This window comes from Corvus cornix, chromosome Z (genome assembly GCF_000738735.6).
Source record: "Corvus cornix cornix isolate S_Up_H32 chromosome Z, ASM73873v5, whole genome shotgun sequence".
NCBI lineage: Eukaryota > Metazoa > Chordata > Aves > Passeriformes > Corvidae > Corvus > Corvus cornix.
The window spans coordinates 45,916,291-45,940,124 of NC_046357.1; the positions used below are offsets into that span (position 1 = coordinate 45,916,291).

Consider the following 23,834-nt stretch of genomic DNA (forward strand, 5'->3'; position numbering starts at 1 on the left):
AGATTCGCGTCCAGATGGTTGTTGAGTGTCTCCAGCAAAAGAGACTCCACACTCTCTTTGGGCAATCTGTCCTAGTGTTTAGTCACCTGCACAGTCAATTCGTCCTCATGTTCAGGTGGAATTTTTCGTTCATCAGTTTCTGCCTGTTGCCTCTCGTCCTATTGCTTGACACCCCTGAGCAGAGCCTGGCTCTGTCTTCTTGGCACCCTCCATTCAGATACTCATAGACATGGATGAGGTCCTATCTCAGTCGTACCTTCTCGAAAAGAAGCAGAGTGTGGGTGGATTTCGGACGGGACACGGGCTGGGCAGCGCTGGCAGTGCGGGGGGCCCGATCAGGGGGCCTCGGTCAGGGGGGCCCGGTCAGGCTGGGACCGTCAAGGGGGCTCGGTCAGGCGGGGTCAGAGGGGCCCGGTCAGGCGGTGTCAGTCAGAGGGGCCGGGGCCAGGCGGTGTCAGAGGGGCCCGGTCAGGCGGCGTCAGTCAGAGGGGCTCGGTCAGGCGGGGTCGGGGGGGCCCGGTCAGGCGGGGTCAGAGGGGCCCGGTCAGGCGGGGGTCAGTCACAGGGGCCGGTGCCAGGCGGGGCGGGGCGGGGCGGGGGGCGCGGGCGCGGCGCCGCCAATGGCCGCGGGCGGGCGGGGCGCGGCCGCCATTGCCCCGTCCCCCCGCGCTGGCGGCCGCCGGCCATGCTGGGGCTCCGCCGCGCCTTCGCTGCGCTGCTGCCGCGGGCAGGGCTGCCGCCAGCCGCCGCCATGTCCACGCTGCTGATCAGCCAGGAGCGCTACGCGTGGCTGCGGGAGCTGGGGCTACAGGAGGAGAACCCGGGCGTGTACAACGGGCGCTGGGGCGGCCGCGGGCAGGTGCGGGGGGCGCGGGAGCGAGGGGCGGCGGGGCCTCGGGGGTCGCGCCCCCTTCGCCGGTTGAAGGGGCCCCGCCGCTCACCGCTGCCGTCCTGCTCTAGGTGGTGACCACGTACTGCCCCGCCAACAACGAGCCCATCGCCAGCGTCCGGCAGGTGAGCGCGGCCGGGGCGGGAGGAGCTCCGCGGGCCCTGTGGCCGGAGCGAGGCGTCCTGGGGCGTTGGTTTGGGCGCTGCGCCTGCCCGCGACCGCGCTGGCGAAGAGCACGAAACTCCCGAAACCACGTCAGGGGTCCCGGGGATGTTGAGTCCAGGGCGGCCGCCGGGGCTCGTCGCAGCCAGGGCCTGCTGCTGGCAATATGCCTGCGGCTTTCCTGGGAAGAAAAACAGGCTGTTTGCCTTCTTTTATTTTCTTTTCTTCTTGTCTCTCCAGCCCTCCGCCTCGCACTCTTGCCAGCAGAAAAGGGAAGAGCAAGGGTCCCTCCCTTCCCTTTTCGTTTGTTACTAGGGGAGTTGCAGATTAGGGGCAGATTGTGGCTGAGTGCTCCGGGGGAAGTAGGAAGAAGAGCAACGTGGCATTCAATTAGTAAATTTGTGAAAGTTTTTAGTGTAAGAATAGCACTATTGTATAAACCTACTCCTTTTGTGTATTAGGACGCAACTAGCCCTTGATGCCCAGTGAGGCTGATGGAGTAGGATGTATATATATGTGTGTGCGTGTGTGTATATATACAAACATGTATAAAACCATTATTTTTTATGGAACTTCCTCTAACATGAAAATGGTGGTTTGTTGTTTTGTTTTTTTTTAATTTAGGCAGCACATGTTCTTTTCATTGACAGTGACTTCAAACAACTTGTCATTCGGGCCAAATTGTGTCAGGATACAAACATCCTGTAAAAGTGGTGTCCTGTAGTGCAAGTACTCTATAAAAATGTCTTGAGTTGGATGCAGCTTTTTTGTGGCATTTCTGTTGGGGTTTTGATTTTCCTAACTTTGACGTGCTTCTTCATGTAGGGTAATTTGGAGGATTATGAAGAAACAGTAAAGAAGGCTAAAGAGGCATGGAAGGTCTGGGCTGATGTAAGTTAATGGAGACTTTTCTTTTATTACAGACCTCTGGCAGAGCCAGGCTATTAAATTCCCCTGTCTGGGGGGAGGTGTAAAAATATGTTCATACTGTGTGAGGTGCTCTAAAGCAAAAATCTGCAATAGAGACCTCAAGAAACAAACCCAGACAGTTTGTGTGTGGTACCATTGGGGTACAAAGATGAGGACATGGACTTGTGGGATATGTTTGTTTTGAAAACCCTGGCAGAGTTACCGAGGCTTGTGCCTGTGAGCTGTTCCCAACAGGTCTGGTGAAGTTCAGAAACCTTGTAGCAAGTAAACTATCCCTATGCATGTTTCACTTCCTGTCACCGCCTGCTTTCTTCTGGGAGAATTCTGTGGAGTATTTGGATGTGTAACATGTATTGATCATCTTGTTCTCATGGCATGAGGAAGACTGCTAGTTATGAATGTGGGGTTTTTTTGTTCACCCACTGACTTGATATGTCACAGGACAACTGTGTTGTTCAAAAGCGTTAGTATTATGTTGTGTATAGTAGCTAAGCTATTTTTCCTTAGCTGGCTGTAGTTCCTGGTGCAGCTGCACCAGCTGTGTCCAGCCAGCACCCACTCTGTTGATGGCTGTGCCAGGCTTGGTTCTTACAGCTATCTGGTGTTTCTTTGGTAGAACCTGAAACCTGGATTTTGAGAGCATTTTTGAAAGCATTCTATGTTTTAGCCATCAAAGTAGTTTGCCTTGTCTGAAGACAACAAAGTTTAGGACAAACACAACAGCTTTCTCAGGATATGTTAGTACATGTACTTTTGTTACAGTTTGTGAGTCTAATGTTGGTGACTTGTAACGTTTTTGGTAATAATCTGAAAGCAATCCAACACATACAAAATCAACACATCAAATGTTTCTTGAAGAATTTTTCTCAAAGCTATTTGTTAATAATTTGTGAATTTTGTTGTTCGTAATGAGCTTACTTTACTTGTCTGTAAAGAGATATGCTTGCATGGTTTATGTATTTCTCCGCAGTCTTGTTTTTACAGAGAACTCCTGTTCTAATCCTGTAAATCCTGTTGCATATGGTTTGCAAATTGATCCTGGCTATTGATTATTATTTACCATACTGATACCACATTAAAAAAATCTATTAAGGGTTGGTATATGAGCTCAATATTTTCATGATTGAGGTTTCTGTGTGTCTTAATTTTTCTTTTAACAAACTAAATATCATACTGAAAGAAAGTATGAAAATGTGGCATTAAGTATGCTTCAAGGCTCAGAAACCAATAAATGCACTTCTATGAAAAAAGCTCATTTCTTGAGGTGCAGCTGGTTGTTTGGTGGCATTGCGGGTGAAGTAGATGAACAGAAGTAACAGAATTAACAATCTGAATGCTTCTGGCAATATTCAGTGGAACTGAAGCTTTGAACAGACAAAATGTGTGCAATGTTATCAGTCTCTGTGAGACAGAAAACAGTTTCTTGTAAAGCAGTGCACATGATAAAAATGAACAAGTAACAGCGTTAGTTTCCTTTATCTTGGGAAGATAAAGGAAAAAACACAGCAGTCAGTGATTGCTTAGTACAAGGACAGAAAACTAGCAGTATATATACAGCAGAAGTTAGAGATGTTGAATCTCACATAGATTCTTCTGTTTTGTTTTGACTAGATCCCTGCACCTAAACGTGGAGAAATAGTGCGACAGATTGGTGATGCCCTGAGACAAAAAATCAAAGTTCTAGGAAGCTTGGTAAGGTATTTTCAGAAGTAGCTTAAATTTTTTGGCTGGGGGGGAGTGGGGAATGAGGGTAAGGGGTGTGTCAAAACTGGTTTTTTTTCAGTGATACTAACAGTTTTCTCTGCAATACTAACCTTGGTAATGGTTAAATAATTGCTGTTAGTTCTGTTAGCTTGCCTAATTAAGTTTTCATTTTGAAAAGAAGGAAAAAATTTTAAAAAGTATTATGTCATGGAAACAGCTTGAAGCTGTATGAGGGGAGAGTTCGGTTAGTTATTAAGAAAAGGTTCTTCACCCAGAGGGTGGTTGGGCATTGAACAGGCTCCCCAGAGAAGTGGTCACAGCAGCAGCCTGATAGAGTTCAAGAAGTGTTTGGGCAATGCTCTCAGGCACATGATGGTGATGGTGCTGGGCCAGGAGCTGGACTTGATGATCCCTATGGGTCCCTTCCAGCTCAGGACATTCTATGATTCTGTGATTCTATGAAATGACAATATATAATAGGAAAAAAAAAGTTAATTTATTATGGGCCTGTCTGGGAGGAGTGGTGCAACTGTTGCCCTGCTATTTTCTCTCTTGTCTGTCAGATAGGGCATTTTCTAATACTAAAAGTATCCTGAAAAAGACCTTCTTTTAATACAGAGCTCTTAACCTTGAGCTCTTTCTCATGATCTGCAGGAATTTGCCAAGTGACATGTGGAAACATGAGGCTTCTGAAGTTGAGATGGTCTTAATGAGATGATCTTGCAGTGCTGTGCAAGGCTGAAGGACCCCTCCTTTAAAACTCTTGCTAGTTGCTAGGGAAGAAAAGGAGACAAGTGGGGAACTTCCACTTTCTTTATACAGGGCTTGCCTGTCTGTTCAGAAACAGCTGTCAGTGAATAACTCCATGTGTAGTCAAGCCCATATTGTTAACCTTCAAAACTTTGTTCTGCTGTTTCCCTTGATGTTGTTTCCTCAGCACAGTTTTTGTGGTGGAGTTAGAGTGCTAACGTGCTCCTGTATTCAAAAACAGTACAGTTCCCCTGGTGAGTGTGGACAGATAGAAGTTTGCTCTATATTCCTTGACCAAAACTTAAGGCTTCTTGCCACATTTTCTTAGTTTTCCCAAATAGATAATATGTCTGTTCAGCTCTGCTAGGATTGAAGAGGAACTTCAGGGTGAAAGAAGTGCAGTAAGTATTCAAGTTTTAGGACCTTGCCTGGCTTAAGGATATGTAAATAGTAACTATGTAGAAACTCATCTTTCTCATACGCTGTAGGAAATTTCCAGCCTTGCCTTGCCATGCCCTGGTGAAGTATCCAGGTCTTTCTACTGCACTTACAGATCCACTGCTGTGTTTCTTAGTAAATATGTCTGATGCCCCTCTGTTTTTGGTCACAGATAGGGGCTGTTCCTTCTGTCTTGAGATGACCACAGGGGTCATAGAAATACAGTTAGTCATCTTTATGTTAACCTTCACGTGGAGAGAAGAATCCCATGGAAGTGCTTTGAACCTGATTCCTCATTTAACAGCCTTTTTAAAGTACAATCATCAGTGTAAAGTGGTAGGTGATATCTGCATGAAGGTCACACCTAGCTATCAGAGCATGTCTAGAAAATTGAGTGGAGATAAGTAAGTGATTTCTCAGTTCCTAAATTTTCTCACTTTTGGGTGAAGATATCTTCAAATACCAGCTTATTCTCGATATATTTCAACTGAGTAAGTCTAACATATTTTTAAGAGAAGGATGTAGTTTATGATTGACTTCAGGAAAAAAAAATTGATCCTAAACATCCCAGATTACTAAAATACTAAACATGTGTACACATTTTCAGCAGTATCTGCAAACAAAATCTCTCAAATTCACTGTGAGATGTTGTAAAATGAGTAGTTTGCTTATGAAAGAGTAGCCCTTTTCTTTTGCTGGAGCAGAGTAATCCCGCTTTTCCCAACTTGTTCCTTGCCTGGCCCACAATGTAGGCAAGCGTGCTGAAGTAAATCCAAGGTTTTGTTGATCTAAACATATGAATCTCATTAGTGTTGGACACTCCTTCCAGCAGTTTTTTTTAAAATTTTTCTCTATTCATTTGTTTCCTTTTCTTATTTCTTCCTGTTGTATTGGAATGTGGCCCTTGTCCAGTTGTCCATTGTGTTGTTTCTTTAAGTTGTGAGTAAGTGGGAAGATTTTCTGATGAAAAAATGTGTGGTAAAATCTTACTTGGTGAGTAGAAACACCTGACATTAGTGGGATACAAAATATATTTGGGATCCAAGGGATTTTTGTAAAAAAAATTGTCATAATATGAATTTTTTCAGGTCTCTTTGGAAATGGGAAAGATTTTTGTCGAGGGTGTTGGGGAAGTGCAGGAGTATGTTGATGTCTGTGACTACGCTGTTGGTTTGTCCCGAATGATTGGTGGACCTATTTTGCCTTCAGAAAGTAAGTATGTGTGTTATTTTTTCGCTTTTGTTTGTGGTTTTTTTTGTTGTTGTTGTTTCTTTTTTTTTTTCTTAAAGAAATGAAGATATGGAGGTGTAACTTAAATATATGGTCTGGTAGTGCAGCAAGATCTCTGTTCTGTGTGTCATTTAGGGAGATTTAGGAATAGATGTGGTGGGCAGTAGTGCCAGCTAATGAAGTAAAGAATAAAGTGACAGATAAGCAGGTCAGTCCATCCATTTTCTCTGTTCTTTGAAGCATTAGGTTGTCTTTGATTTCTTTATTGATGAAAGGTGGTAGAGGAAAGTATGTAAAGGGTTTGGAAGCGTACTTATAAAGGAGAGACCTCTTTGTCAGTTGTTGATTAGCACACAGTCATCATTATGTTAACTGAATAGCTAAAATAATAAAACTTTATGTTGTGAGGTCACTAGGTTTTTGCACAGTCTAGCTAACCTTGATCCAGGTAAGCTGCAGAGCACAAATAATACAGCTCTTCACAAGCTAATGCTGTGGTGGACTGAAGAGTGGTGCTAGGTTTCTTGCTTATGTATTTTCCCTTTATAAAAAAGCCTCAACATGAAATGGCTGAATGCATTCTCTTGTGGCTTTGCTTTCAGGACCTGGCCATGCCCTTATAGAGCAGTGGAATCCCGTTGGGTTAGTAGGAGTCATCACAGCCTTCAACTTCCCCGTGGCAGTTTATGGGTGGAACAGTGCAATTGCAATGATTTGTGGAAATGCTTGCCTCTGGTAAGATCTGGCTCTCCAGCCAGCTAACAGTATTTTTAAATTAGAGAGCTATTAACTCAGGCATGAAATTGCTGTTGAGTATCAGGTGTTTCGGGATATTTGATTCTGTCTAATGTGGGCTTAAATTCTCTTTATTTTTAGGTCTGTTTGTAGTCTGAGCGTTTTTTTTTTTTTATTTTGTGGTAACCTCTTTTTTGAGGTACTAAGGTACAGATGCATCCAGGACTTAGCCAAATGGCCTGTGAATAAAGAACCCAGGTTGAGAGCTTGCAACAGTGGTAGTTAATATATTCAGAGTTGATACAGCTAAGGTTAAAAATTTAAATAAGTAGCTTTACTTTTTCTCCCATCTCCTGCTTTGCTTTCATCTACCTGCTTCGCTCTAATGTCTGGCCTAGCCCTTGTCCACATGGATTTCAGTAGAAGTTCTGAATGCTCAGCTGCAGAAGGAAATGCTTGAGTTCCTGTCTTCATTTGTACCTGAAAACCAGCCTAATCAAAGTGTGCTGTAGATCAGAGACCATAAAAGTTGCTTATTTGAATTATTTCTTATTCTTAAAGAATTGGAAAGAATAAGAAGATAATGTAACCCTTTTTTCTTTTTCTTTTCTTTTTAGGAAGGGTGCTCCTACAACATCCCTTGTTAGTGTTGCTGTTACAAAGTGAGTTCTGGTTTCCTTGATCTTCATCTCAATATAAAGGAGAACTTCTCCAAAGAATAAATTTCATAGTGATACTTACTTTAGGTTCATTGTTACTCTATATCAGCATTTTAAATACTTATTCTGCATTACCAGTAACATTTATTTTAAAATACTAAATAAAAGTAGGCTCCTTAAAATAGGTAATTACTAAGTCTTGTGATCGAATATTAATGCCTGAGAACAATTAAACCAAATCACTACTACCCCAAAACCTCCAGCCAGTTCTAATGGTTCATTCCCTATTTGCACCTGCCAGAAATCTTTAACATTTTTACATCTTTGATTCCAGGATAATTGCCAAAGTCTTGGAGGATAACAAGTTGCCTGGAGCAATCTGCTCTCTGGTTTGTGGTGGAGCAGACATTGGGTAGGTAACATTTCTTGTGTTTTGTGAACCTTTATAGGAGGTAAGGTATATTCTTTGAGATACTTCTCATAAAGTTATTCTGGTGTCTAGGAGTTCCCAGTACATGCACACGTTGCCATGATTTTTATCAGCTGGTCTGAAACTCTGGCCCTGTGCTAAATATACTACGTATGTCTACTTGCTGGTGTGAGATCAGCAGCTAACAAAGAACTTATCAGATACTTAATGAAGAGACATGACTATGTTAATATTCTACCTCTGCATATGCTCACACCCAAGGAATACAGCTGATATTAAAGTCCCCCTACCATGTTATTGAGAGTTTTCAGTGTATAGTGCATTAGCCTTTTAGATTAGTTGTGGAAAAGAATAATTCCCCTTTTCTGAGCTCATGCAGGACTCTGCACTTGCTCATAGATGTATACATCTTGTACAGCTTGGAAGCTGTACAATCCAAATCACTTAGTTGGATTTTTACAATGTGGAAATTCCCAGTACAAACACACATTCAAATATATCTTTTGAGCATTTTAAGAGAAAGCAAAACATGTGGCAAGCATTAAAAAAAGTCATAGATTTGCATATTTTCTTATGGATCATAACAATTGGAGCTAGTCTCACAATATACTTTAGACTGAGTTTCAGTATTACTACAGAAATACTGAAATTACTACAAAATGCTTTTTTTGGCCTGAAAAAGTATAGAGAAACAGCCTTGTTCCTCTTTTCTGGCCAAGAAGCAGCTTTCCTGCCATTAGCTCAGTCACCTGATGTTTCAAAGAAGTGGCTCTGGCTTTAAGGATCTCCCTGGCTGAAGCTGATGTATGTGGAAGGTGCAAGCTGCTTTTCTGTCCGCATGTCTTTTGTTGACCACAGTGCTTTGTGTCCCATTGTGCAGGACAGCAATGGCAAGAGATGAGAGGATGGACCTCTTGTCCTTCACTGGCAGCACAAAAGTGGGCAAGCAAGTAGCGCTTATGGTTCAGGAGAGATTTGGTGAGTGTGTGGGTTCTTCTCTGTTTCTTTCCATGTTGGGTGAAGGCAGTGGTGCCCCATAAGATTTTAAAGTAACAGTTTGTTTCAGCTGTGCTATCTCTTTTTTGTTTTGGATAAATGGGAGTTTGAAACTGCTCAGAGATACAGATGGCATTTTTCAGTTACTTCTATTACAACTCAGATTTTTTTTCCATGTTACCCACAAATCCATAGTCCTAAATTAATTTAGGGGGGGGGGTGTGGTGGTGTTCATTAGTGTTTGATTGTATGGAGATTGTCAGGGTGAACAACCAGAGCTTATGATCTTTTTGCAGTGTGAATAGAGTACATGAATGAATTCGCCCTCACCTTTTACTCCTGATAAATACAGTAGAAAAGTGATTTTTGAGGTGCTGGTTTTTTATTACATATTTAAAAGTGTATAGGCAAGAATCTCAGCTGCTGGATTCTAACTTCTTAGTTTTAAGAAGAGCCCCTTGCAAACATGTTTTTTTCATTTTATACATTTGAAGTTCATATAAATGTGAAAAAGCCCCCCAGAAACCAGAACAGATAGCAAATATTCACGCAGATGTAGGTCAGGATTCTTTCCCTCAGATTGTAGATAAACAGTTGCCGGGGAAATGAATGAGCTTACTTAAATTTCATGTGCCTTTTGATCTTTGTAGGACCTTATTCTTTACCTATGTTGCACTGTTTATGCTGTAAATTTTTCCTGTTTTCATCTTTTCTTTCCAATGCTATTTTTTGCCTTTCTCTGGGCCATAACTGCTGTGCAGGTATCTTCACAACATGTGATAGATGTAGTATTTGGTGTAATTTTCTGCTTTGGCAAGAGTTGACTGTGGTCTCTAAAATCTTTTGTTTATCTGGAAAAATACGTTTAATGAAGCTTAGCTCTAGTTAAAGGTGACCTCACTGACTGAGGTGCATTCAATACATGTGTGCATGGCATGACTTATTTTGTCTTTTTCATTAGGTCGAAGCCTGCTGGAACTGGGAGGAAACAATGCCATTATTGGTAATATGCACTGTAGAAATTTAGTCCCATAGATGATATTTGGAAGTTAGTTTGCAAATATTTATAGCTAATTGTCCCTTTTTTCTGGCATGTTTGTTTGTTTTTCCCTGCCACACTGGACTTTTAAAAGTACATGTAGTACATATGGAATAGTAGAATGTTGTGGGCTTTTCTGTCTTTGGTATTGTGGAGGAGGTAGTGTTTTAAAATAAAATGTGAGAGTCCAAGGTCTTCTAAGTAATCAGTGTTGAAGAGGAGAACAGAATGAGAGAAGCAGTAAGCTTCAGTAATGGGTTGTGGAGAATGCTAAACTAAGTAAGCTTGATTTTAGGATAGTTCTAGTTGTAGAATCATTAAGTTTTGAAAAGACCTCTAAGATTGACTCTTAAGTCTTAACCCAGCAGTAGCATATTTACCACTAAACCATGTCCCCAAGTGCCACATCCACATACCTTCTGAGTACTTCCATGGATGGTGACTCCACCATTTCCCTGGGCAGCTTGTTCCAATGCCTGACTGCACTTTTATATGTAATCTCGTGAGCACTATACTTCGAGGGTTTTAGAGTAAAAGTAGATATTATATGAAGTCTAAGATACTTATGATACTTGAAAGAAAAGCACGCAGGCATTTATTTCAGTAGCGCATTTTTCAGGTTTAAGTTCTTTAGGGTATGATCCAGTTCCTAGATGAACAACATAAATACTACAAAGCTGAGCAACATGGTGGAAAGAATATATAATTTTGATAAATATGTAAATTGCTGTCCTCTTATGCAGTTGCCTTTTGTTTCACCTTTCTCATATTCTGGACAAATGTGCTTTTTACGTATATTTCATCTACTCTTTTGAAAATCACATTAGAGCAGGTCCTTCTTTTTCCCTATGCTGCTTTGTAGCCAGTAGTATAAACTTGTTTTATGCTTTGGAAGTGGTTTCTTTTTTCATATCAAAGTCCTACTTTGCCTGGAATTGACTTTGAACAATTGCATAATCATTGTTTGGTTGGACTTTGTCCCAAACTTAATAGTAGTTTTGGATGCTTAAAGAGACTTTTGTGGGGCTGGTTAAGCTCAGTGGTATTTTGGGAATCCTTTGAGCTTTATAAAACATCTCAATGTCTTCTAGCCAGATGAATTTGTTCAGCTCATTGTACATTTTATATTACTGTACACCTGTGTGTTTTAGCTATGCTTTCTGGAAGGCCACCTGGATATACTTTACAATTGCTACTTTATGCTGATAAACTTCTCAGTGAGAGATGGACAAGGTGGAGAAATGTCAAGAAGTTGTTTGTAGTTTCTTGAATTAAAAGGAAGCTGAAATTATTTGCAGACTCTTGCAGAAGGCTCTCTTCAGTAGCTCAAACCTACATTTATGTCTAATTGCATATGTCTAATTCCAGCTGCAGAGAAATAGTAGGAGCTTTAAGGTGTTTCTTTGTATCTTACCATGCTGTGCTAGTGCAACTTTTCCTAATGCTTCTTGACCGACTTGTCAGTTTCTAATATTGTTTAGCATCTTAAGTGTTGTGAATGGCCTGTTTACTTCAGTAACATGATCATGTTTTAATTTTTTTTAAGTGTTTGAAGATGCAGATCTGAACCTAGTCATCCCATCTGCTCTATTTGCTGCTGTGGGAACAGCAGGCCAGAGGTGCACAACTGCTAGAAGGCTGGTGAGTAAATAAATGTGTATTGTCTGGTTTGGGTAGCTCTGAATTTTATCTTAATTCCAAATAGGCTCAGAAAATGCCTAACAATTCCTAATATTGTGAAGAGCAACAAATAATATTTGAAACACATTTTTGTTTTGTGAAAAATAAGTATGGTGGAAAAATAAGAACATAGTTTCAGTCCAGTATAATTCTAGCTCTAAAGAGTTTGTTTGTATGTATTTCTAAATATACTAAAAGCCAGGAGAATGCTACTTGGCATACAGAAATTTCTCTCTGTTTTCATTGCCAGAGCTTTGCTTGTGACTGCTGCAAATTTTGGTGCAGTGTTTATATTTCAGCAAAGCAAGGGGGTGTGTGTTGCCTACTTTGTTAGTAATTCTTAACCAATCATTTTCAACAAGTTTAACGGTGTTAGAGTGTCAGCCAGTGTCTGTATAGTCTTTTCAGAGTTGGGTTGACTGGGTAAATATTAGCCAAAATGGATGTGGGTTAATTGATTTGGGTGTATTGGAAGGGCAGTGATTCCTCAAACTGTAGCAATAAAATTTCTTGAATGTTCTAGAACACTAAACTGAAATGTTTACAGAGCACATCGATAACACTGATCTGAGATGGGGTAAAATTAAAACAGATTTTTGTTTCTTGGCTTGTTTTAAATCTTCATGGTGAAGATTTTACATCTTCATTTTCTGGTGTTGCTGCTGTTTGGAGGCCAAGGCCTCTGTCTCTTTTTAACTTTGGGATTTGCTGAATAGGAACAGCACTATTTCTATTCTTCATTCAGCCCCCTTCAAAGTGCAGTAGTACCTCAGGAATAGTTGCATAGACTGCGCTGTCTTACAACTTTCTTACCACATTTTAGTTTCTCCATGAAAGCATCCATGATGAGGTGGTGGCAAAGCTTGCCAAGGCCTATGCCCAGGTCCGCATCGGTGATCCATGGGATTGTAAGTAGCTATTTCCAAATCATGGGTTTAGGAAACAAGTTGCTGTTGGTTTCTTTCTGTTTAAATTCTGATGGGATTATACATCCAAACTATCTAATTTTAGCACTTTACCAGGGGGTGGAAATAGCTGTTTTTATTTAGAATACAAACTCTGAAAGGAAGATGAAGAATCTGGCTAATACTGCTTATCCTGGACAGATTAAACAGTTAGTCCCAAGACGTCGTGATAGGAATATTGGCAAACATATGCAGTTTTGCTGAAAGTATGCTTCTGAATCTTTTGTTTTTAGCTGACACTCTGTATGGGCCTCTTCATACTAAAGAAGCAGTGAAAATGTTCCTTGATGCAGTAGAACAAGCAAAACAACAGGGAGGCTCTGTGGTCTGTGGTGGAAAGGTGACTTAACTTTTATTTTCCCTGCTACATTTTGTGCTCTAGGAAAAAAAAATACAATAACATGATGACTAAGGCCAAGCTTGTATGTCAGTTTGTCCTGTCAGCCACTACAGGATGGTAGTTTAGTCAGACTGAGACAGTTTGAATTGGAATCCTGTCTTCAGGGTAAAGGCAGTTCTACTTGGAGGCTACTCTCTCCTCCAAGAAATGGTTAAGAGCTTTTGGCTGTTTCTTACACCACTCCCCAGTTGCAAGCAATAGTGAAAATAAAAACAGCAATTTAAATGGTAAATGTCAAACATGTAACAAAGGAAAATTGCAGTTCTGTCCCTCACAATATCAAACTTGAGGAAATACTGGAGATTCAAGACAACTACTTGTGCATCTTCATCATACAGGATGTTTAATTTACATTGACTTGTCATTCTGGGACTTCTTGTCTTTCATTGGCAACTTTTTTATACCTTTAAAATTCTATAAGTAGCTTACAAGTAGGAGAAAGGAAGTTTCATCTGCTAGACTTTACAATTTGATTACATCCTTAGTAGATATAAGTTATGCTTCTGTATTTTAAATACTTAAATAAATAAAATTTAAGTTACTCAGACTACCTGGCCTTCTGTTTCTGATTGCTCAGCTGTAGTAGTCAGACCATGATGGATTCCTTTCCTACACTAGTACCAAGCTGGATGCTGACTGGAACTTACTTAGTTATTTTTTATGTATTTTGAAGGTTATAAACCGCCCTGGAAACTATGTTGAACCAACCATTGTGACTGGCCTTCCTCATAACGCGCCCATTGTCCACACTGAGACATTTGCTCCCATACTGTATGTGCTGAAATTTAAGGTAAAATAACAGTGGGGAAACAGGTGTCAAGGATGGTAACAGTAGAGTCACGAGAGAGATCTCAGATGTGTGTGTCATATCCGTGCAATTGTCCCAGCACTTCAAGAAGTGGTAGCTCTTATTCTGCACTGTGACATATCCACTGTTCACCTTGCTGTGTGGCTGCATTTATGCGAAGAGCACTGGAGTTAAGATGAGAATCTGTACAGGAATAGATTTCTATTGTTAGTGTTCATTGTTGATACTGATTGTATCTGTTCAAAAGCAGACTGTGTTTTGTGCAGCAGTGGAAGTATTGCTGACGTGGTACATGTGTATTTGCCCACTGCCATTCTGGACATTTGCATTATGGCTGTGGCATGTTGGGTTTTTTCTCACAGTGCTTCTTTGTAACTGCTTTGCTTTGGATAGCCATGTCTTAACCATTGACACATGCTCCCTTTAGGAGGAAGAGGAGGTTTTTGCCTGGAATAATGAAGTAAAACAAGGTCTTTCCAGCAGTATCTTTACCAAGGATTTGGGAAGGATTTTCCGCTGGCTCGGGTATAATTTAAATTACTTTTATACTTTCCTGAGGCATAAGATCACAGTCTTTCATGTCCTTCGTAAAACTATGCATAATGCTCGTTGAGCATTTTATAGCCCTCATTTTAGGAAGAGAGCCTTTCCTGATCCTAAGGAGGAATTGTGTCTTACCTTTGTTTATAGGCCAAAGGGATCTGACTGTGGCATTGTGAATGTTAACATCCCAACCAGTGGAGCTGAGATAGGAGGTGCTTTTGGTATGTTACTTGTGCTTTTTTCAGGTCTCCTTTTTCAAGGTTTAGTCATTTAAATGACTAAATGTGAAGAAATCAATGAATTTAATTTTGAATCATACTGCTTTAGCAGAGAATGGATATTGATTAGAGGTAGTTGGGTTTAAACTTATAAAAATACCTGTATTTGGTTTTTAAAAGTTGCACATGTTATTTCCTTTCCTCCCCTCCATCAAAGGAATGTAACTCAGAGTTATATTCTGGAGGTGTTTAAAGATATAACCAGGTGGAAAACTGTTTAAAACAGTTTTAATTTAAACAATCTTGAGCAATTTTTTGTATATTTGCAGGTTTATATAAGATGTACAGTGTATAGTATTTTTGTGAGAAAGTCTTTAAATGAACATTTTTGCCTTTATTTCTCCTTTTTGTGTATACTTAAGGAAGTGAGGGGGTAGAAGAAGAAGTATTTACATTACCATTTAAACACTACAAGAACCAGCACATTCTTGTACTCTTGTCTCATGTTAAGACAAAATGTTTTTCAAACAAAGTCCTTGGGTGCCAGCATGATGCGACTTTGAACTCCAGGCAGATATTTTTTTGCATCAAGCATGAGGAGAGTGCTAGCTCTGTGTGTTGTATGGGGTGGTAATTTAGTTCAGATATAGGACAAGGGTAAAGGAACAGTTTTTCCCATGTATTTTTATTAAAATGTCTTACCTCCTGGATTTAGTCCAGATTCCCATGTCAAAAAATAGGTTTTAATTTATAACGTTTTTGCTACAGGTGGTGAAAAGCACACTGGTGGGGGAAGAGAATCTGGAAGTGATTCATGGAAACTTTATATGAGACGATCTACTTGGTAAGACAGACCAAATAAATTTATATTACAGATGAACTTCCAAAAGTTCAAAATATATGAATCCTTGACTACAAGGCTACTATCTTTACTGAATGTGAGATAATCATCTATAAGTGTAATTGCCTTTTCTTCACATTCATAGTAGAAGATTTGGAGGGTTTTTATAAAGATCTTTTCTTAACTTTCCAAAGGAAAAAAAGTAAGGTGGTTTTGGGTTTTTTCCCCTCCTTTTTCTTGATTTTAAACTCATCTGAAAAATTACTGAAACTTGTCAGGAAATACACTAAGTTGCTACTACAGTGAGGGGACCATGAGGGCACCACTACTGCCTCTGGTAGGTGATTGAGCTGAATTGGTTATCTCTCCAGAAATCTGACAGCTCATAGTGGATGACCATTAGTATCCTCTGCTGACTTCCATAGCCTTTACCTGTGCTGTCTTTGCTTTCCATCCAAAGGCTTATGAACATGAGAAATCCCACCTTGATTTTTCTATCTGGATGTTTTCCTAGTAAGAAATTAAATAGATGAAGAGAAAGAAGATTCACCATAAAGGAAGAGATAATAGAAAATGTGGTTTTTCTCTGTACATGGTTACTATGTTGAAAACAGGAGTTAAGTTAGTTCGTAATTTTAAATAGGCAAACTGCTTTTGAGAAGTCTTTTATTTAGATGTGACAGGAATCAGAAGCTTGTATGTAGGAAGTGGACTGCATAATCTGTCTCAGTGATTAAGTGTGGTCTCTAAATTCATGTTTCTCTTTCAGTACAATCAACTACAGCAAAGATTTGCCTTTGGCTCAAGGAATCAAGTTTCAGTAACAACCTTATGAATGGCTGTGCTACGAACCGTCCTGGTGTTTCAGAATCAAGCAGCTCCTAAGCATTATGGGGATAAAAATTAATTATATGAAACCAATTCTGTCAGAAAATCAGCCACTCTTAAATTGCTTCGCTTTCTATGTATGTATTTACTAATTTAGTCCTCAAATGAGAAGTATGTGGTCTTTGGGAAGAAGGGAGGGTGATTAAAACTCACAGGCTTGGATTCAGGTGGCCTGGATAACCTGTTGCCTTAACACTGTGTTTCAGTACCAACACTGCCTCTATTCCCTCCCCACTTTTTTGCTAATATTTCTAGCTATGAGGTCTGTGTTTCAAACTGTGTGCCAAGTTTCCTGCAGGTAACTGGTGCTGTGGGGGATATTTGGGCTGCAGTACAGGGCTAATTTTCAATGCATAAATAAAAGTACATTTTGTGAGATATCTTGGGCTTCTCATTTATTTTATTCACTGTTTTTGAGCAGGAACATTCAGTGGATTGCCCATTTTCACACACTGAGCTGCTAGTTGGGAGAAGGATCATTGGACTAAAAGCACTGCTTTAGTTTTCCTGTCTCTCCTTCAGAAAGGAGATTTTGACCACACATGTTGGGAGATAGAGGTTTACTGTAGTGTCTTGGAATAGGCTTTTAACACTTGAAGGGATTACAGCCAATTCAGGTTGTCACAGCTCTTGTGATACCCTACAACCAAACTGGCTAGAGATGAGAACTGGAGATGCAGTCAGAGGACATACTTTTCCAGGGAAAAGGCACATTGTTTTCTTGCATTTCACCTCAAATGGGAATTTCTTTTGGCCACTGGAGACTACAGGCAACAGCAGCTCATTTAGGAGCCTTGCTCAGGACTCAGGATGAGAAAAAACACCATGCTACTAGACTGATTTTAGCTTTTCACAAAGGAACTTCTGAGGTTCTTAATGTATTGGTTTTGGGGATTTCTTTTCTTCTCAGTGAAGAATCAATCTCTGAACATGGCAGAACTGTTCACTATGGGCTAAGATTCTAAGAGTCTGACTTGACTACTGATTTATTTTGTTGATGTTTTAATAGCAATGCCATACAAACTGGGTTGAAAGTCCACCATACCACACTGCTAGTTGGTCTCCTTTTGGCTTTGTTTGTAATTTTACAGTGCATAGTGTTTAGAATTTTACATCTGTGTTATAGAAGGTATTTTGGGTGTCACGTTCTGTAGATGATACATTAGGCTTGCAAAGCTTTTTTCCTACTGAATCTCTCACTGCCAGGTGTATTCTCTCCTCTAGTTCTTTGTGTTTGGACATTTCATTACAGAGTGTTGTATGTTAGCACACAGAATGAACTGACATACCCTAAGCAGGCAGATAATCACTAGCAGATAGAGCAAAGAAACAATTCAATTCCCAAATTTAATTGTTCAGCAAATAGCACCAGTTTATAGAAAATACTCTTTAATGCTGTTCTGTGGCACTGCATGTTACTATGAAACTCTTAACAATGGCAAAATAAGTTCAAGAATTCTCTTTTCTTGCTGCTTACTATAGTTTTTGGATAGCCTCATGTCACATCTGCTTTTCTTGAAAACAGAAGCTCTTTGTAGGGTAAAGTACTCTTTTAGGGTAAAATAATTTCACAAGTCCAGTTTAATTTACAGGAATAAGGTTGATTCTGCCATCTGGCTTTAGATTCCGGAAGTCAACTCGTGAATGGAACAAAACTGGTATGGCGAGTGTTGTTTGGTCTTCAAATCATTATCTGAAAACCAGTATGAATGGAATAAACACACAAATGTGATGAAGAGGTGACTGCATAGCAAACATGCTAAACAGTTGAAGGTTAACTTGACGTCTTGATACATAATTTCTTCTTCAACAGAAACTTTTGGGTAGCCTTACAGAGAACTCAGCATGAAGTACTTGTCACTACCTCTGTGTTTTACGAGTAAGTGGGTTAGATCCACATTATGTAGGCAGAGAATGGGCTCTCTGTAAGTAGGTTACAAATTCAGCCCCACTTGTGCTGAGTATGGGAATTACTATTCCAAAGATCTGTTATCTGCATTGTCACTGGACTGCTAGTGTGGCATCAGAGCAGGTAATCAAAATGCTGCTTCTCTTTTTGGACAGCTTTGAATTCCGTACATGTGGTGCTGAACAATCCTACCAGAACTGGCTTGCTAAGTGACTTCCAGTGAAGTGGCTCTGAGAAGAGTGATTTTTAAGGACTGGTACAGATTATAATATGTTCTGGCAAGGATTTAGGTCCCTGTAAGTAGTTATGATTATGATGAAGTATTAAACTAAGGAGGTTTAAAGATATGGTAAGCACCCAGCTTCTCAATTTCTGCTTTAATTTGGAAAGTCCACTCAGGAGATTGTAAACTGCATTAGCTGTCAGTCAGTTATGTCACCCAAGGAAACCAATTTTGAGAATTCCTAAAATGTGTTTGGAGCTACTGGTATGTGCAACATAATGGAACTTGCAGTTTTAATACAAATTCTATCAGCGTCTTCCACTGTTGCATAAACTTAATTACCACTGAGTGTGTAACACCAGTGAATAACAAGTGTTAAATGACACGTGATCAATAATTCATTTGTTAGCACAGTATTGCTTACTGTGAAATGACCTTGATGGGAATAGTCTTGCAAGTAACTTCCTTTCTTTTTGCCATATTATTACCTGAAGAAAAATAAAAATTCTGCTAATATTTTTGCTGAAAAACAGAGAAATTGCTTTTTTTAATGAATTGTGAGAATGTGAGCTGCAGGCTGCCTCTCTTCTATCTTATTGTGTCCTATCATAGCTTCTCCTTGCAGAGTTGATGATTTTCAGGAACCAAGAATACTACTTGTCAGTAGTAGGTCTCAGCTTGGAATTTTGCAAAAAGCGATCCCACAGTGCTGAGTTTAAAACAACTGGGAAAGCATTCCCCATTTTATTTCAGCAGTAACGCACCAGCCCATTCATGTTATATCATGTTCTTTTCTTGTGTTTCCGTTAATCTGTTTGTGTTGTTGCTGGATGAGTTCAAAAGAACACAGCTGCCAGAACTCTTAATTTGTGGCAGCTATGTTTGTGTATGAAAAATCATCTGTACAGGTGCTGCATTCAAGTCTCATTAGGTATACTAATCCATTTGTGTCTCTGCATTAATCTCATTTGTAACTATTTGGAAAAGTGTAAATTACAGAAACTTCTATGCCTCTATTTTCTTGTGAATCACTGCCTATTTTGTCCTGCACTGAGGTGTTGGTCATGTACTGCACAAGTGTATCCTCTTATTTTCCTAGGTGGAAGCAGAGAAATATTTTGAGGCTTTTATTATAGGGGTAAAATGACTTAATCACATAGAATCAAATTCTTGAGTAAAAACAGTGTCTTTGTAAGGATTTTTTTTAGTGTCTTCTCTTTGGTATTCCTTAATCAGCAAGCCATGCTGTCATGTGGTACATGCTTGGTGTTTGAATGCAATCAATCCATTAGTTTTCAGTGTGCAAACATCTGCTGCCACTGAAGTGCTGCTTGCAGTGAGAAGTGTCTTTTCTCACATTTTAAACATGGTTGCCCTATGGATAGCTGGTACAAAGGTAAATACTGGTTAGCAGTCTCATTTCTGCTAAATTATTAGCACTGATTTTCCATACAGCTCATTACTTTCCTCCAAACAATAGGAAAATGCATGTGCATTTTGGGACAGGGACTTACTCAGCAGAGCATAGCAAAGCCTTTTTAAGAACCTGTGTGTTCCTCCCGGTGTCGCTGTTGGTCGGGCTAAAGCCTGCCCAAGGGCATTCTTTGCATTTGCTAGCCAGCTGTGTAGAACACAGACCTCTTTGTCTGAATGTTTTTTATGTTCCAGTACATCTGGGACTGCTGCCTCTGAGCTAGTAATGAAATACACTCTATTCTGCAAAAGCCTCAGTTGATTAGTGCAATTGTTATATAAAACATTAACTCCAAAAGCCAAAGGTTAAAAATAATAGTGTTTCAGCTAGGAAGAACAAATGGTTTAATACATACTTTACCCAGTATGTTGCTGTGCTCTGGCATTATACCTCTTTTCCTGCAGCCTGATTTCAAGGTGGACTTATGAGGAAAAAACAGTTCAAGTGAGATCTCTGAATTTCAGAGGAAGGCACAACCTTTCGATACATTGAAGTCTGGAAAGCTCGCAGTAGGTGGCAATTGTGTTTCATGCCTCCCTGACACTCTCCTTACAGGTGTCCCAAACCTCCTGAGCTGTGATAGTGAAGTTAACATCACCTGCTTGCTTATTGAGCAGAGTGTTACAGAGGTAATGAAATGACAGCGTGCAAGTTTAAAAATGGGAGATTGATATAAGCTCTCTTGCTTCTAAGGATTTTTAGTTAATCCACAAACTGTTGCTAAGTGATTATTGTCTCCTGTCCTCTGTGGATTTTGTGAGGCCTCTCATTCACTGGCCTGTGATTTAGACTGACCTATAATACAAACTCAGTCCAATGTGGCAGCTGTACTAGAAACATATCTCAAAAGTGTAGCACATACCTCTTCTTTGAGTTGTATTTAACTACATTTTTTACCACAGTTGCTGATATTTTTATTAATACACTTACCACAAGAAGTGTGCAGGATTTCTGTAGAATCCCAGAACATAAACCTCCTTCTAGTTCCTATGTGACTGTATTCACTTACAACTGTATTTGCTCATGATTATGTGTTTGAGAGATGGGGGCTCTTTGACACATTCCTCTTCTCAGTTTGACCTAGACAGCAGTTGATTTATGGTCTTGGTTTAAAGCAGAACAAATAGCAGAAAAAGGTTATGGTGATGTTTCATGAAACAAAGTAAGTCAAACTATCCTCTGAAGCTTTGTTGTTGTAGTAAATCCTTGTAGGTTCAAAAAACAGTGTGAGGACTTTAGTTTGGCTTAACCAACACTGGCTGCTGTGACTCTGTTTTGCCTGCTTGTTTTCTTCCCATATTTTTTGGCTAGCTGTGTTACTGATTTATTTTTTTTTTCCTCTGCCAACTTAAAGCTTAAGTGACTCCCTGCAAAGTCTGAAAAGCACCTTAGTTTTGCTGGAGAATGTGTTGGAAGGCAGCAACCTGGCTGCAGAAAATGAAGGGGCCTTGAAAGTGAGAATGAGGAACTCAAAATCACCAGAAAAGATGATGAGATGCTGATGATGGGGAAACCAATGTGAAAGGCACAGGCAGGATTGTAGATAGATAGGACCCAGTACTAGGATTTTAACAGCTGGATATTACATTGGGAATGCTGCAGAAGGTCAGACTGCTGCAAGTGGGAGGTGGAGCAGAGTGCACAAAATAGGATAAATTGAAAGAGCATGGTTTTGAATATATAAAAGGATAAGAGGATTACTGCATGAGGAAAATACAGGTAAAGGAGCCAGGTGTAGTTTAAGCTAACACGTAAGTTTGCGTTTATGGCAGATGAGGCATAGATAGACATATTCACTAGGGTGCAGTATCACCCCAAACCTCCAAATCTGTTCAGAATTCATTGATTGGAGCATGAATCTAACAGGCTGTCACAACTATCTATTGTGATTAAGGAAAAAACCCACCAACAACACAAAGGAAGGCACCACAGAACAGAAGAAACATTCTTGTTTTGATGGTAGTGTTCCTCTTAATGTTTTCTTTGCTGTAAAAATTTCCCCAATGTCATGAAGCATGTTTTGTGAAAAAAAGCCCCAAGCCAAAACACCACACCAGTCTCTTTGTTCTGTGTTTTTAAAAATCATCTCTGATCTTGCAGACCATGCATTTCAAATCTCTGTGAGATTTATGTCAGCCATTGTTTGTCTAAGTACTCTGGCTTGCATGCTGATCGTATCATTTTCTCTTCCGGCTTTTCACTGCCTTCTTTATGAACAACAAATACTGAAAGTTCACAGAAAGGCTAACCCTTCCTTGTACTTAGCCTGTGTTATTCCATGTTGTGTTATTCCTATGGGAAACAGTGAATTTGAAGAATACTTTGCACAATTCTTTTTTGAGTTCTTCACATCACAAATTTCCTAATTAAGTGAGAAGCTTGTAATTCCTCAGAGTCTTAGCTTGTTTCTTTGGGTTTTTTTTTTTGAAACTGGGACAAGATATTGGTATTTTGGAATCTCCATTTTTCTCCAATATGCTTTTCTGCTGTTCTACTCATCCAAGAGAAAAAGCTGTCCGTGCTTTCCTGCTGCCCTTCCTGCCCCCCTGTGGAAGCCTACACCCACCCACTTGGGTACCCTCCCAGTTTCTCATCAGCAGGGCTGACTGCCAGGGGTCAGAGTACCAAATAAAGGCCTCACACTGCATGAGCCACAAATGTGATGGCTCAACTTCAGCATATCCTGACTGCAGGGCAAGAGCAATCTATGAGCATCTTGGGCTGAGAGAGGTCTGCTCCTGTCTACAGGATTTCCAGAGGAATTATTATTGTTCCACAGCCATGCAGCCCGGTGACAGATTTCAATAGGAAGAGAGTTCCTTTACACAGATATGGTCAGAGCATTACAAAGTAAGATTCTGGCTTGTGCCTGCAATCAGAGGCTGAGCAGGATCTTGGTTAAACTGTTGCCTCATCCTGCTGTTTCCCACACAGGACATGTGCTGGCCTCTGAGACAATGCTGTTCTCTCTGTGGCCCACCACGAAGTCTGCATCAGTTGCTGTCCCAAAGCATTTATCAGCCTGATTGGGTAAGTTTTCTCTGAGCCAGGACAGGGAATCTAACAAAACGTAGTTGTAACTGTCTTCTTTTCTGTCCAGGGATGTGTACGATGGTCCTATCCAACCTTGGCCTTAAAGATAGGAAAGTGCTGCTAAACGGGAAATAGACACTTAAAGCAGCATTTTCCACCTCTACCCATAAGATGTGAATGTGTTATTACCCCAGACTCTCATCATTTCCAGTTCCACGTTCCTCCACCAAACTGACGACTCAAATGGTCTAATCTGTTTAGCAAAGCTGATGCAGCAAAGGTGATGCAACACACCTTTGCAATTTGGACTTTGCACAAAATAACCCCAGTTGATTTTCCCAGAAGAAAATTAGGGATACTGCACCCCAGGGGCACTGGTACAGATGGGAAGCAGCAGCACATGACCAGGAAGGTGGTGATGGTACAGTGGCAGTAATACTTTAAGGAAAGCAGCTGCTGGCAGGTGGGGCAACTGTCACAGCTGGCTTCACTGAAGTGCTTAATGGCAGAGGGGATCGCCATGTGCCTGTATCTGAAGTGACTCAGGCAGATGAAGGACTAAAACCTTAAGGATCAGGCAGCGCTGATTTCTTTAAATTAATTTTTAATCTCAGCAAAGACACCAGTTGTGTAGAAGCCTGACTTACTGCTGCTGACAGATCTGGTCAATAGCCTGTGCCCGTGGCTCCCTGGGGAAGCACAGAGGTACAGGGCAGGTGAGCAGAAAACCTGGCTTAGAATATTCTTGCAGTTTCCAGTGTTGCTTCACTTTACATAGAATACAATTACAGAAACAACAGCGGAGAAAAGGAGTAATGTCAGCAAAGCTCCTAAAGCATTATTTCAAGCATTGCTCAACATGCCTGCATTTGATACTGGGCTCTTTTACA

General features: G+C 40.4%; 1 protein-coding gene across 1 annotated transcript; it reads left to right on the forward strand.

Annotated features, from left to right (window-relative positions):
- Positions 1–660: 660 nt before the first annotated feature.
- ALDH7A1 (aldehyde dehydrogenase 7 family member A1) lies at positions 661–16,685 on the forward strand. Its single transcript, XM_039567351.1, has 18 exons — positions 661–859; positions 961–1,014; positions 1,877–1,942; positions 3,593–3,673; positions 5,962–6,085; positions 6,706–6,838; positions 7,456–7,500; positions 7,832–7,909; positions 8,808–8,905; positions 9,885–9,926; positions 11,509–11,603; positions 12,466–12,550; positions 12,841–12,947; positions 13,681–13,797; positions 14,243–14,340; positions 14,506–14,579; positions 15,345–15,420; positions 16,187–16,685. The coding sequence occupies exons 1-18, from the start codon at positions 686–688 to the stop codon at positions 16,239–16,241; spliced, it is 1,602 nt and encodes a 533-aa protein (XP_039423285.1). The 5' UTR covers positions 661–685; the 3' UTR covers positions 16,242–16,685.
- The last annotated feature ends 7,149 nt before the right edge of the window (positions 16,686–23,834 follow it).

Excerpts from the sequence above, each read along its gene's own strand:
- ALDH7A1 (XM_039567351.1), top strand. The coding sequence starts at position 686 with ATGCTGGGGCTCCGCCGCGCCTTCGCTGCGCTGCTGCCGCGGGCAGGG. Across the intron at positions 3,674-5,961 it reads TCAAAGTTCTAGGAAGCTTG|GTCTCTTTGGAAATGGGAAA; the intron begins GTAAGGTATTTT and ends GAATTTTTTCAG. Across the intron at positions 11,604-12,465 it reads GCACAACTGCTAGAAGGCTG|TTTCTCCATGAAAGCATCCA; the intron begins GTGAGTAAATAA and ends ACCACATTTTAG.